This window comes from Meira miltonrushii (assembly GCF_003144205.1).
Source record: "Meira miltonrushii strain MCA 3882 unplaced genomic scaffold FA14scaffold_4, whole genome shotgun sequence".
NCBI classification, from domain to species: Eukaryota; Fungi; Basidiomycota; class Exobasidiomycetes; order Exobasidiales; family Brachybasidiaceae; genus Meira; species Meira miltonrushii.
In genome coordinates, this window is record NW_020289946.1 from 308,409 (window position 1) to 321,454 (window position 13,046).

The 13,046-nt window shown below is 43.2% G+C and overlaps 4 protein-coding genes across 4 annotated transcripts; 2 read left to right on the forward strand and 2 right to left on the reverse strand.

Moving 5' to 3' along the window:
* Nucleotides 1-287: 287 nt before the first annotated feature.
* FA14DRAFT_165432 (rho GDP-dissociation inhibitor) lies at nucleotides 288-975 on the reverse strand (the record flags this gene model as incomplete). Its single annotated transcript, XM_025499955.1, has 2 exons — nucleotides 288-853; nucleotides 927-975. The coding sequence occupies 2 exons, from the start codon at nucleotides 973-975 to the stop codon at nucleotides 288-290; spliced, it is 615 nt and encodes a 204-aa protein (XP_025352827.1).
* A 560-nt stretch (nucleotides 976-1,535) lies between these two features.
* FA14DRAFT_161922 (uncharacterized protein) lies at nucleotides 1,536-2,658 on the forward strand (the record flags this gene model as incomplete). The annotated part of the gene is made up of 3 exons (XM_025499346.1): nucleotides 1,536-1,578; nucleotides 1,726-1,841; nucleotides 2,061-2,658. The coding sequence occupies 3 exons, from the start codon at nucleotides 1,536-1,538 to the stop codon at nucleotides 2,556-2,558; spliced, it is 657 nt and encodes a 218-aa protein (XP_025352828.1). The 3' UTR covers nucleotides 2,559-2,658.
* A 147-nt stretch (nucleotides 2,659-2,805) lies between these two features.
* Nucleotides 2,806-4,617, reverse strand: FA14DRAFT_157237 (uncharacterized protein; the record flags this gene model as incomplete). The annotated part of the gene is made up of 1 exon (XM_025497885.1): nucleotides 2,806-4,617. The coding sequence occupies one exon, from the start codon at nucleotides 4,615-4,617 to the stop codon at nucleotides 2,806-2,808; it is 1,812 nt and encodes a 603-aa protein (XP_025352829.1).
* A 4,212-nt stretch (nucleotides 4,618-8,829) lies between these two features.
* On the forward strand, nucleotides 8,830-12,918 carry FA14DRAFT_181214 (LAG1-DNAbind-domain-containing protein; the record flags this gene model as incomplete). Its single annotated transcript, XM_025501074.1, has 1 exon — nucleotides 8,830-12,918. One exon carries the CDS (start codon nucleotides 8,830-8,832, stop codon nucleotides 12,916-12,918), a length of 4,089 nt encoding a protein of 1,362 aa, XP_025352830.1.
* Between the last annotated feature and the right edge of the window lie 128 nt (nucleotides 12,919-13,046).

Genomic DNA, 13,046 nt, shown 5'->3' on the forward strand with positions numbered 1-13,046 from the left:
ATACGACAACAGCAACGGCCACAACTGCAAATGGATCGTCAGAGGCAATTGCCAGTAACGGAGACCAATAATCAAGCATGGATACATACTCCTACTCCACCTCTTTTCCTCAACTCTGTTTTTCTCTGCTCGTCTCTTTGAGCAAAGCAAGCACTATCAAAGTGTTTGTATGTGATTGTGATTGAATTTGTACGTTTTCTCTTCTCTTCTGTGACAAAAAAAGTGTAATTGATATGGAACTGATTAAAGAGAAGGATAATAAGGGTTGTTTGTTTGTGTGCTGAAGTTTACCATTCTTTGGCAATTTTGAAAACCCAAGTGAAATCGGCATAGACGTTATTGTCGTCATCGATCACCCTCGAACGAACGGTATTGTTACCACTTCTTGCAAGCATGCCAGAAGGAGCTTCTTCTGTAGCGAAGCGTTTGACATAAGGTTCTTCACGAGGACCATAAGAGCCAATCATTTGTTCAAGCTTATCGACTGTAACGCCTGCCCGTTTAACGACATGAATGTACTTTAGGCCGGATAAAACTTCTTGTCCGACAGTGAAAGAGATTGCTACGTTATATTCAACGCCTTCTTTGATCGTAAGAGGTGATTTTTTCACTTCATCAAGTTGAACTTGAGTGAGATTGCTGAGGTCCAATTGAACTTTACCACCCGGAGCTGAAGTTGATTCCAAAGCAAGAGAATGCAGTGAAAGTTTTGGTTTTGAAGGATCACCTGCTGAACCTCCTTCACCTGTGATTCCTAAACTTGCTTTCCAACGATTCAAGCTTTCATCGTTTGCATCTAATTGACTATATTCGGCAACCGATTTCTTTTCGCCTACTTTGTACCCTTTTGTTTCTGTTAATGGAAGGGGGGAAGAAGTGTAAGTTTAATTGCCCTTTGTGCCTGGCAGTATTGCTCTTTCACTCACCTGTAGGTCTCAGTTCCTCATCTGGTACACGATCATTTGAAGAAGACATGTTTGGCAATGCTGGAGATGGTGTTAAGGAAGACAGAATCTGTCCAATAAGAATTTAGGGTCAAATCTCTTGGAAAAGGAGAGATCCGAGCGGCTTAAGGCCTTTAGACAAAGTGTTGGTCTGTTGGAACATGTACTTGTGTGGCCTGAAGTTTGACAGGGCTGCAGTGCCGCTTCTGCTGTTGAGTGAGAAGCGGTGCGTCCCTCTTCTGTGTGTATTTTGGCGCCCAGGCCGTCACACGCGTACAGGCCACACCCAATCTGATGCGTGCGCTGCGTCTTTTTACCAGCAAAAGTGAAGAAAAAAAAGAGAAAAAGGGCAGCAAACACATCTTTACTCTACTTTGTCACCATTGGGAAAAAGACACTCTTGGTAATAATCCTACCTTGAGTTCTCGCTCTCCTTTCAAGATGGCCGCAAAACGAACATACACACAGAAAGAATGGGAAGCCAAATTAAACGGTATCCCAGTAAGCAAAGAGTGAGTAATTCCGTTTTTCGATAAATGATCGCATAAGATGAAATCACAACTTGCAAAGTGGGAATCTCTCCGAAAAAAAATGACGGAAAATGGTGTTAAACAATTCTTTGCCACTGAAAATGGTACACGACAGATTATTGAGTGAAGACGGGATACTGACATCTCCATCCCTTTCGCTTTTATCAACAGAGATCTGAACAGGCTGATAATGGATTATCTCGTCATTGAAGGATACAAGGATGCGGCAGAACGCTTCTCATCAGAATCAGGGCTAAATCCACAGGTGGACTTGGAAAGCATCGAGAACCGAATGATCATCCGTAGTGCTATTCAAAGAGGAGATGTAGAAGACGCGATTGGTAGAGTAAATGAATTAGACCCAGAGGTGAGTATAGAAGCAAAATGATTAAAACACCCCACACCGCCCTGGGATTGAAAGGATGAAAAATGTTCATGCACCACGCTGAGGAATCAAGAAATGCTTTCGAGTAATTTGTTGGTGAAATGCGGATTATGACCACACCTAATATAAGAACCTGATCTTCACTATTTTGTTGTTTTGTACTTGGAGATCGAGACTGACTCTTATTCTCCTTTCCCACAGATCCTCGACACAAACCCTTTACTGTTTTTCCACTTACAACAACAAAGATTGATTGAGCTGATACGGGCTGGCGATATCGCCGACGCATTGCAATTCGCTTCAGAAGAACTGGCACCCAGAGCAGAAGAACATCCCGACCTTTTACCGGAGCTAGAACGAACGATGGCTTTGCTCGCTTTTGAACTACCACGTTCAACAAATACCGCAACCTCTACCGCAGTAGGACGTAAAGCAGCTGCAAGTACTTCCCTAGAAGCTCCTTCTCACATCGCTGAACTCTTGCAACCTGCTCAACGATTACGTACAGCCGGCGAATTGAACGCTGCCATCTTGGCAAGTCAAAGTCAAGGAAGGGAGCCAAAACTTCCACGTTTGCTCAAGATGTTATGTCATGGTGAAGGAATATTGGCAGGTTCTTCTGAAGGAAAAGTTTCTTATCCACATTTGGATCTTCTTGGCTCGTTTGCCGATGAACATTCAACAAGCGCTCATATTTGATCGCCCTTTTTATATACCACTGTTTTGTTTCCTTCTATTGTTTTTCTGTACGGCTGTATTTCTACTTTTTCCAATTGATAGCCTTTTGGCTCACAAAACACACACTCTGGCAAAGTGGATTGGATAGTGGTATAATTGGGTGATCTGATCATCACCTTTGGTATAATTGAATAAGAGATATGGTACGTGAGGTAGAGTATCTTTTCAGGGAAATAGTATACAAAAGGAGGGGGATGGGTAATCACCTTTACCAAAAAGAGGCAACAATATAGGCACGATCAAAAGTATGTTTTCGATAAAGATCAACGCCAAATGTTCCGCCTCCAAGATGAAAGCCGATAGAACGAACGATGTACGACGTTCTTCCGTCAGGATTTGGAACTTGAGCGATTCGAATATTTTCTTCACGTAGGTATACTGTTCCTGTTGCTGGCGTCATTAAATCGTCTGAAGACATTGACATGATCGTATCCGGATGAGCATAAAGTGGTTGAACAGGAACATCAACAGGTTTTATCAACAAATTCCACATATTTTCCACCCTTCCAACATCAGCAGGATGAATGATATCCAACAAAAAAGTTCCCAATAAATCATCTTGACGAACGCTGCCCAACATATTTGGCAAATTTGTACTGTTACGTGCACAATGAAGAGATGTAGAAAGAATCATCCATGTTGACGATTGTTGATGTTGCTGTTGCGGATATTGTTGTTGATTTGGTGTACCGTATGCCATAGCAATGTTTCGTGACATACCACCTGCTCCACTACCGATCGAAGCGGCTGAAATACTTCTTCCGCGAGTGATCCCACTTGCTGCTGCTGCAAAAGGTGAAGTATTATGATGCATTTGACCATAATGAGGAGGCGTAGATGGAATTCCTTGTCGTGGAGAAGAAGATGAATTACTCGCACTAAACATCGTAGTTGAATTGGCCGAATGTTCACGATCGCGTAATCTTGGCCTACCACGTTTTTTATGTCGAACATCAATACATGTGTCCGTCTTGCCAAGATTGATACACCTTCTGCATGGCCTGTTCACATCACATGCCAAATGTGCTTTTTTGCAATTTAAACATGCTGAAGGCACATGAACTTTTGCCATCTTGCGTGAAGAAGGTGAATGTTCTTCGCCGCCGCTCGTTCCTACTTCGTCAATCATTCCACGCGTACCCATATTTTTGCCAACTGTTGAAGTGGATGAAGAAGGCGAATGAGCGATCGTACCTAAACCTGTAGAAGTAGCAGAATGATGAGCGATAGCACTCGCAATACTACTCGTAGTCGTATTTGTACTAAAGCTAGAACTATTGCTCATCGCTCCAGGCGTGAGCGGCTCCTTAAGACTGCCCACACTTTGTCCGTACTGATTATGATGAGGATATTGTTGCCATGCTCCATGTTGAGCGTGAGAGGGCGATCCAGTCTGAGCAAAAGGAGCAGGTAATGAAGGATGTTGAGATCGTGAAGAAGCATCTGATAATTTTCGAGAAAAGATTCGATGAGGCGGTGGTAATTGTCGGGCAAGCGTACCATTTCCACCACCTAAAGAGGAAGGACCATGATGTAAAACTGCGGATATCGTATTGCTCCTTCGAATATTACTCGAAAATCGAGAGAGAGGCGGTAAAGTAGATAGAACGGGACTTCCCCCGCGATCACTACGTGCATAAGCTGGATTTGCGGGTGTTGTAGAAGTAGAACTTGAGTCTATACTTGCATGTGATTGAGATGAAGAACCAAATGGCGGCGGAGGAGGAGCAAAAAGCGTTCTAAACGGAGGTTGATGAGCAGTTGCCTCACTTGCACTTCTCAATCTCCTAGGATTTGACGTGGAGCTGATAGGAGATGGAAGCTGTAAAAAAGGGGTTGAAGCGGGAGGAGATTGTAAGATCGGCGCCATCTCTCGCTTTTCTTCCATTATTGATGTCGGTAAGAGAGGAGGTAAAGTAGGCCTACTTGAACGATTATGATGATGATATGCTGCTTCATCATATGTGCGGAACCTTGTATCAGAATGTGACATTGTCGCTATCCCTCCACGATCTGTCATTGTAGAATCGTCTTGATGTATTTCAAGAGAAGGCGGAGATTTATTTGGATGATTTGATTGTGTATGATAATTTCTTATCCTCGAATTGGCATCCGAATCATCTTTTTCCACTGAATGGTCAGATGCCATTATCCTTCTTTTGGGTGATTTGCCTTTATCGACTTTCAATCATCAAAGCAAAAAGAAGCAGAAAAAAATGCAACAGGAAATGGTGGCGTGAGAAAAAAGAAGAAAAGTAGAAGCAAGATACATATGTCAAAAAAAGAATAGGAAGTTAGGATGAGTTTGATTGATCGATGTTTGAGTAAATGCCAAGTTTTAGCGGCACCACAAAGCGGATGTTCTTTTACTCAATTGTTGTGCAGGAACACAGAGGAATGAAGGGGGTTTTGGGCAAGATTGTGTACACCGACTAGTTCGAGATGATTGAACATGCATTCGACTGCATACACGGCAAAAACACCAGGACAAATGATGATTGGAATCGGGCAAATTTGAAGGTACCGCCCGCTAGCAGGATATGCACATTCGGAAGTACAAATTGAAGTTTAAAAGAGAAATGCAAACGCATCAAATGACGTTCGGAGGTGGAAAAAGAGAAATGAAGAAAAACAAAAAGGCGGAGAAGTGAACAATTTAATACGGATAAGCAAAGAACAATACAGTATGTGTTATTTTGAGGTAAACGACGGAGTATTTTCATTGCACACTAATGCTCATGCAGCACTTTATCTGCAGAAATGCATTCTATCTTTGAAATACGCTAAAGATGTCTTATACATTACCAACACGTAATGAAGGCCATCAACAGAAAAAAAAGAGGCCGTTTGTGTGCCTGACTTCAAACACAAAAGGTACACTTTGCAAAAAAACTCCGCAAAAATGCAAATCAATTTAAAACCAGAAAGAGAATTAAAATAAAAAAACGTGGGGTCTGTGTAAATTAAACACGTTTGCACCAGAGCATTCTATCAAAAAAAGACTTCATCTTTGTACATCAAAAAGAAGATTTGCGTAAGAAACAAAATGAAATGAACTGATTTGCGGGCGCAAAATGACCCAAAAAATACTCGAGAGAGAGACGCGGAACGAAAATCCGGAGAAAAATGACCGTTGCTGGAAATAAAAAAAGTTCGAAATGAAGGAACAGGAACAGTGTTTAAAATAAAGCCGAAAGAATGATACGCATTGTAAGGAAAAAGAGATGCATAAATTGTTTGGGGAAATAAAGTCCTAGTGTGTGTGTATTTTACTCAATGCGCGCATTAGCTCAGTCTTTTTTTCCTTTTTTTCCGCTCGTGCGTGCATCTGTGCATGAAATAATACATACCCACACAGGCGCTCCTGTCTCTTTTTAATTTAATATTCCTATCGTATGATTCTTTTTTCTCGGCGAAAAGGTGAGTATGCAATGCAAGAGGTACGCTCTTTAAATGCATTCATTCGTGTAGTACATTATCCCGTTCTTGCATCAAACATTCTGTTGGGAACTTTAAAGAGCGGAAATTGCAGAAATGTAGGTAAACTGCCAATTTGCGCGCAATCAATTGAGGTCACACCCTTCTCCGGTGATCTACCGAAATTTGTAATTGTACGGTGCCGCCAAATTACACCAAACAAATAGTCTTTTTGTGTGCATCTCATTTCGCACACTTTTGATTGTGTGGGTGCATCTTTTAGAACAGGATCGCCTAACTTACGTCGTTTACCGTGCATGAGCATATGTCAAGATGCTAATTACCCAAATTTAGCAGATAGAGCGTGGGTAAGATTGCTAAAGACGCATAAAGAAATTTAGTATTACGTAATCTTGCCAACGTGGAACAATTTGCTGTCATTGGGACGCAAAGCGGAGCTCGTCATTGGGGCATGATGAATGGGGAATGTATCAATTCGAATACATGGATTTATTCGCCGGAATCAATTTCAGTAAAGGGATCATCCATTATCTTGGGTCTATGCATGTTGTCCGCGGAGGTATTTTGACAGAATAAAGACTCACAATGCCATTGCAACGTCCTCACTCGTTCTGAAAGCACTTTCTTCCAAAGTTTGTCTTTAACCACTGTATCGGACATCATGTACGGACGGATCCTAGAGATAAACGTTTTTCCCCTTTGTAACCAGTTCACAAAGCCATCCTTATGGGTGACATCGATGTAAGAGTGATCAAACTTTATCCTGCCAAGACTCATTCAGAGGTCACCGGTATACTTTCTCCAACCCGCAATACGCCGCTCCGACTATGTATCTCAAACTGTGCAAACAAACACATACGCACGCACGCGTCCGAACAGAGCGGAATCCTTGAAATCGGTAACCGTTCTTCAACGACCGCCGATGCATATTCATTGTTTTCTCTTTTCATCGAGAAAAGGAGAATTTCGAACTTTCATGCGGATATCTAATCAGATGACGTTATCATTTCGTTCTAGTTTGAATTTGATTGTGATTAGCAGCCACAATTCAGGAACAGATTTATGTGCGAACAATGAGTGCTTCCCGCCAAGATTTGAAATACTTCTCATCAAAATTCGTTCTTCTTTTCAAAAGAAAAAAAAGGAAGAATATTAGCCGCCCTTACATGATTCATTTCATTCTCCGATCAGGTACGAAGCCGCCCTTCCCCTTTTCACGCTTGTCTCCGCGTCCTTTTTTTTTATTCAAGGAAATCTCCGCAAGCAATTCGGAAGAATTGTTATTAAAATCATGTGATTTGTTACAATGATGATTGATCATATTCGGCAGTTTAATCTATATAAAAGCACGGGCTCTCAACAGGGTTGTCTGTTCCGCGGTACTTCCGACTTGAGATCGGATACAAAAGAAACAACAGTGCGGATATGCATGCTTCCTCTACTTCTTGACTGACAGAAATATCATTTCTTTTTTGAACGATCGTCTTGTCAAAAAGAAGCATGTCCTAGTCAAGAAGGTCCGAATCGATTTGCAAGAATTTAGCGTATTCTTTCATATCGAAATCCGCCATCTTTTCCTTTTTAGCTCGCTTGTTCGCTTAGATTGATTTCTACAAAAGCCGAACCCGTGCCGTATGCCTATCTGACACAGCCCCTCTTGAGTTAAAATACGCTACAACACACAACAACTGGTGGCATTAATGTATGTATGCTCATGCATGCATATAACTCTAAATGGTAAATGTGTGTGTGTACACTTGATGTTTGAGGTAAGAGACTAACGTTGAACTTTTTGCTTTGCCGATCATCTGTTTGCTGAAAGAGACATGTATTGTCATTTCAAGTAGTCTGAAACAAGCAAGAACATTACAGATCAACATACACCAATGGATGAAGCAAAGTAAGCACGCAAGCACGCTTGTGCTCTCTCCCACAATTTGAATGTTTTGAACGCGTGGGTGCGTACTCATCAGTGCCCCTGTGACCGACCATCTGGAGAATACAACTTGTTTTTTTGTGTGTGGGTGAATCCGCTTAGCCGAATGATTTATTTCATGTTTGAACCAAGAAGACGTGTACGGGGCGGGAAGAAATTAAGTCTCGGAAAGATGGAGTGATCAATCTGGTTTAAGGTAAAAGAGGCGTTTAAAAAAAGTGTACGCAATTCAATCTCACTGATGAGCTGCACTGCTCAAAAGTGTACGTGTGTGCTGATGTGCGCGGGACACCGTTAAACTGCCTTACACCTTCAAAAGAGCCCCAACTCCGCTATCTTGATTTTCCTATCGAGATTGATTTTTTGGTTGAACTTCATCTTTACTCCTATCCAATTTGTCATTTTTTACGATTCACTATCACATTCAACAAAACTTCTTTTCTTTTTTCTTTGGGTCTGGGCTTTCGATTTTTCCTTCTTTGCTCATTTGTACATTTGTATTTGGTCAATTTGCCTTTTGTTTTGTTTCGAATACTGGACTGCAAAAGCGACAAAAAGAAAGGGTAAAGGAAATAGGCTCAAGTATATGCAAATTTGTCCCTCCTCGCAATAAAGAAAAACCGTTAGCAACATCTCTTTGCTCAGTTGTATTCTTCATCGGCTCACATCATCGTTTCGAATCACTTATCCGGTATACAGTGGACTCCTCGGTATCGTCCGAAACCTCAGTGGAGGTACATTCAAGTAATCGTGCTATCGGTGAGATGATTCAATGATCAAATTTGTAAGCCATCTGGTTTGCTCGATTCTCCAAGATAGTTTTAAACAAAAGAAATAGGGAAAGATCGGGTTCGCACGATGTCTTCCTCTGCCGGCGGCTCATATCACAGCCAATATCCGGACATCGAAGAGGACAGAAAGTGGCATGAAGAGAAGGTCTTTCCACAGAGTAACAGCTCGACTGGAATATCACAAGCACCTCTATCTCTCCCGGATTCCAATAATGTTCACGGAATGGGAATAGCTGGCTTGCCAACCATGATGGATCAAAACAATTTCGGCTCCTTACCGCCAAACTGGGCAGATTCCATCCCAGCCGATATGCAAGCACAATGGTTACAACTTCAACAGCAACAGCATCAACATCAACAACAAATGCAGAGGCAGCAGCAGCAAGCCCAGTACAATATCTCGCAAGGATTCTCTCACCCAAACGACGAAGCTGGTAGTAGCACCTCCCGGCACACCAGTTCTTCATACAATAATCCGCAACACAGTCCCGAAGTATTTGTTGGTGGTCAGCATCCTTTCTCTTCGCCGTCTCAATCATCACCGTTTCATGATGCATCTTTCCAACACATCTTTCCGTCACCCTCGCAGCAACAACAACAACAACAACAAAGAACACAATCACCGCATCATTCTCAGCATCCCTTCATGGCTACACAAAATCAGCACGCTCACCATCCTTATTCGCAACACACACAACAGCATCTTTCACGAAATTCCAACGATTCTCCCCTTATGCAAGATGCATCGGCCGATCTGGCTTTCTTGCAAGCTGCAACAGGAATGCAACATCAACCGTATTCGGCGCAGAATATGCCTTGGCAGCAGCAACAAGGATTTCAGCCGTCTTCTCGGAGTAGCGCCATCACAAATGGCAATCAATCTCATCCGATTATGACCCCTGACTTTACAGATAGAGCTTTATCGGCCGCACTGGCCTCTAATGCTCAAATAAGCTCGAATCGTAGTATCACTGGAAGTGGTGTTAATGTGTCGCCAATGACGGCGTCCAATGCGTCGTCTTTCCCTCAAAGTGCTGGAAATACGACACCAACGATTATGGAAGAGGAAGAAGCAATCTTTCACCCTCACCACCATAATGTTGGCCAAAATGATCCTCGCTTCTTCAACGCTCCAGAACATCTCTACCAACCTGAGGCACTGCCGGGACAACACCAAACCCATATGCCAATGCCTACCACTTTGATGCAACCAAGGAGAGCAGGTCCAAATCTATTACGAGCGAGTATTTATCAACAATACTCAAACATCAACGTTGGCATGATGGAAGAACGTTTTCGTGATAGCACGGAGGATTGTTTACCGTTTATTGACGATGTCATCTTCAATTACATCTCCACGCCAAGTCGATTGGGTTTAGGAGAACGTACGGTGATGATCATGACCAGTAAGGTTGCTCAAAAGAGTTATGGTGCTGAGAAACGATTCTTGTGCCCACCACCAATGGTTTTGTTGGTAGGAAGTAGTTGGTGGAGCGCTTGTCATCCTGTCAATACGTCGAGTGATGAAGCACAACCCACAATTCTCACGCCCCCACGATTGGCAATTTCTATGAGCGGTGATTCGCCAAACCAAGGTGGCAATTCCAGTGGAAGTTCCTCACAACAGGATGGTGTGTTGGAATGGGCATCTAGTAGCGGAAAGTTGCTCGATACAGATAATCCGTCATCGGAATTTGCTATTTCTGGACGATCGATCGGAAGACAGTTGTTCATCAATGATTCTGATGAAAAGAGAAGGCATTGTGAAGCATTAGTACAAATTCAAGTTCCTGCTTTGGCCGCCTCAGATCGTAAATCGCTTGGAGTCTTTCCGAGCAAACCGATCAAGGTGATTAGTAAACCAAGCAAAAAGAGACAGAGTACGCGAAATTCTGAGTTGGGCGTCAATCATGGATCGACGATCTCACTCTTTCACCGATTACGTTCTCAAACAGTGTCAACGCGGTATTTGTGTGTATCAGGTGCTCCTACCTGGTTCAAAGGATCAGATGGAAATCCATTCTTGAACACAGATGCAAACACTCATATTCCCAATCAAGGTGATTCACCTTCTTGTTTTGTTGCAAAGACTTCGAGTTGGGATCCGTTCATTCTGTATCTCGTTGACCCTCATATGCAAGCTGGCGCCAATCCCACATCAAATACGACTCATAATCCATCCGTTGAGCAGAACTTCACTCCCTCTGCAGCATTTATGCAATCTGGCAATCCTGGCGACGGAACGGATTCGAGTGGTTCGGCAAGTATGTCTTCTAATGGTCCTGGCTCGAGCGGCACGAACGCACAAGGAAGGCCGGCACATTACCCCATTCCTCCCGTCAACGCTTTACCGTTTCAACAAGGCAATGTTCCGATTCATTACAATCAACCTATCGTATTGCAATGTTTGAATACCGCCGTAGTCAGTCCCGTGATGGTAATTCGCAAAGCTGATCGTGGAACAACCGTTGTTGGTGGAGGTCAACCAATGATGTCTTTTGGTTCAAATGGTCCACCTCCAGGAGAGATGTACGGTGAGCCCGTGTCTCAACTACACAAAGTTGCTTTTGAAATCTTAGAGGAACAACCGGACGGAGGAGAATCGATTCAAGCTGGCAATCCTGGTATTAGCGGACATTTCTTGGGTTGTTTGAACGAAGATGTTGGTCTACGTAAACCATTGGGACCACGTCAGTGGATGCAAACCAGTTCAGGATCTGCTAATGTCGCCCAAAGTGGAATGAATATCAATCCTTTGTTGAGCAACAATGGCGCAGGAGCAAATAATAATATGAGCAATCCGACCACGCCAACAACACCTCTCACACCCATGACGACACAGATGTTTGGAAGCGCAGGTAATCATCCTGGTATGAATCCCGGTAACATGAGTGGCGAATTCAAAATGGATCCTTCCATCAGTCCAACAAATTTCATGATGTACGGTAGCGGCAATCCTGGACACCAACCAATGATGGGCAGCAGTAGTCAGCTCGGAATGGGGGCACCGAGCAATCCTCCAACAACTTACCCATACAATATGAATCCCCAAATGATGCCCAACGCTGCTGTGGCTGATGATCAAGCCGATAATGGAAAAGTAAAGAGACCGAGAAGGGTCTCGTCGTCCGTTCTTGTTCCGCAAAAGAGTGCAGGAACTTCTGTTGCAGTTTCCACTGCAAATAAGAACCGAAGAAGAGGTCAAAGTTTGTCGGTGATTGGATTGCAAAACCAGCTCAATGCGCAACAGCAACAACAACAGCAGCAGCAGCAGCAGCAGCAGCGAAACCAAATGCAAGTTCCCTCTCAACAAACGCAATCACAACATATGACGCATTCTATTCATCAACAACGTCCAAGCTTTACTGCTTCGACTACAAACACCTCCTCTTCTTCTTCCTCCATTTCATCAATGGCTGGAACTTCAAGCGGTCAAACTTTAAGAAGACAAAGTTCTTTCGCACAATCTGATACTTCTTCTTTGAGCGCAGCGGCAATGAATAGTGCAGCAAGTAATTCCAACACAACGATCAATCATTGGACGGTGGACGTACATGACTCGGACGTATGGACGATCGTTGGAGTGGATATTGCAAGACATACATTTTATCTTCCGCCTAAGCTTGTTAATGGAACGAGACCAAAAGCGGATGGTGTGGATGCTAGCATTGCTCATTTGGTAACAATGCCTGCTCCTGCACATCCAATCACTCCGATTCCAATTCTACACAAATGCTCTGGGGGTACAAACGGACTATCAACTTCTCTCAGCAATTCTTCCTTGGCACTTGCTGCTTCTCAGAAATCTGGAAATGGAATGTACCCACCAGACGCTAACCTTGTGGGCACGCCTGATTCACCCCTTCGACCAGCATCGGCTTCTAGCAGCGGGGGAGGTGGTGGTGGCAATGGTGTACGAGGAACGGCATCAGGTTATGTGACTTTGGTTGGTGAAAATTTTACGCCGAATTTGTTCATCTTTTTTGGAGATTGGCGTTCGACGCACGTTTCGGTTCCTAATTCAAACACGATCGTTTGTGCAGCTCCACCACCTTTGGATGAATTTGGAATGTCTCGTGATCATGTTCCGATCATCTTGGTTAGAAGGGATGGTGTAATCTTTCCAACGGATTGTATCTGGTACAAGGCTACATGACGATCGTGTATTGTATTTGTATGAAACCCACTTAGGGTTAGGATTATATCCATCCTAACCCTAAGTGGCCTTTTTTCTCCAGTGCAAAGATTCAAGCGATTTCTCCATTGAAAAAAGAATTCGGTGCT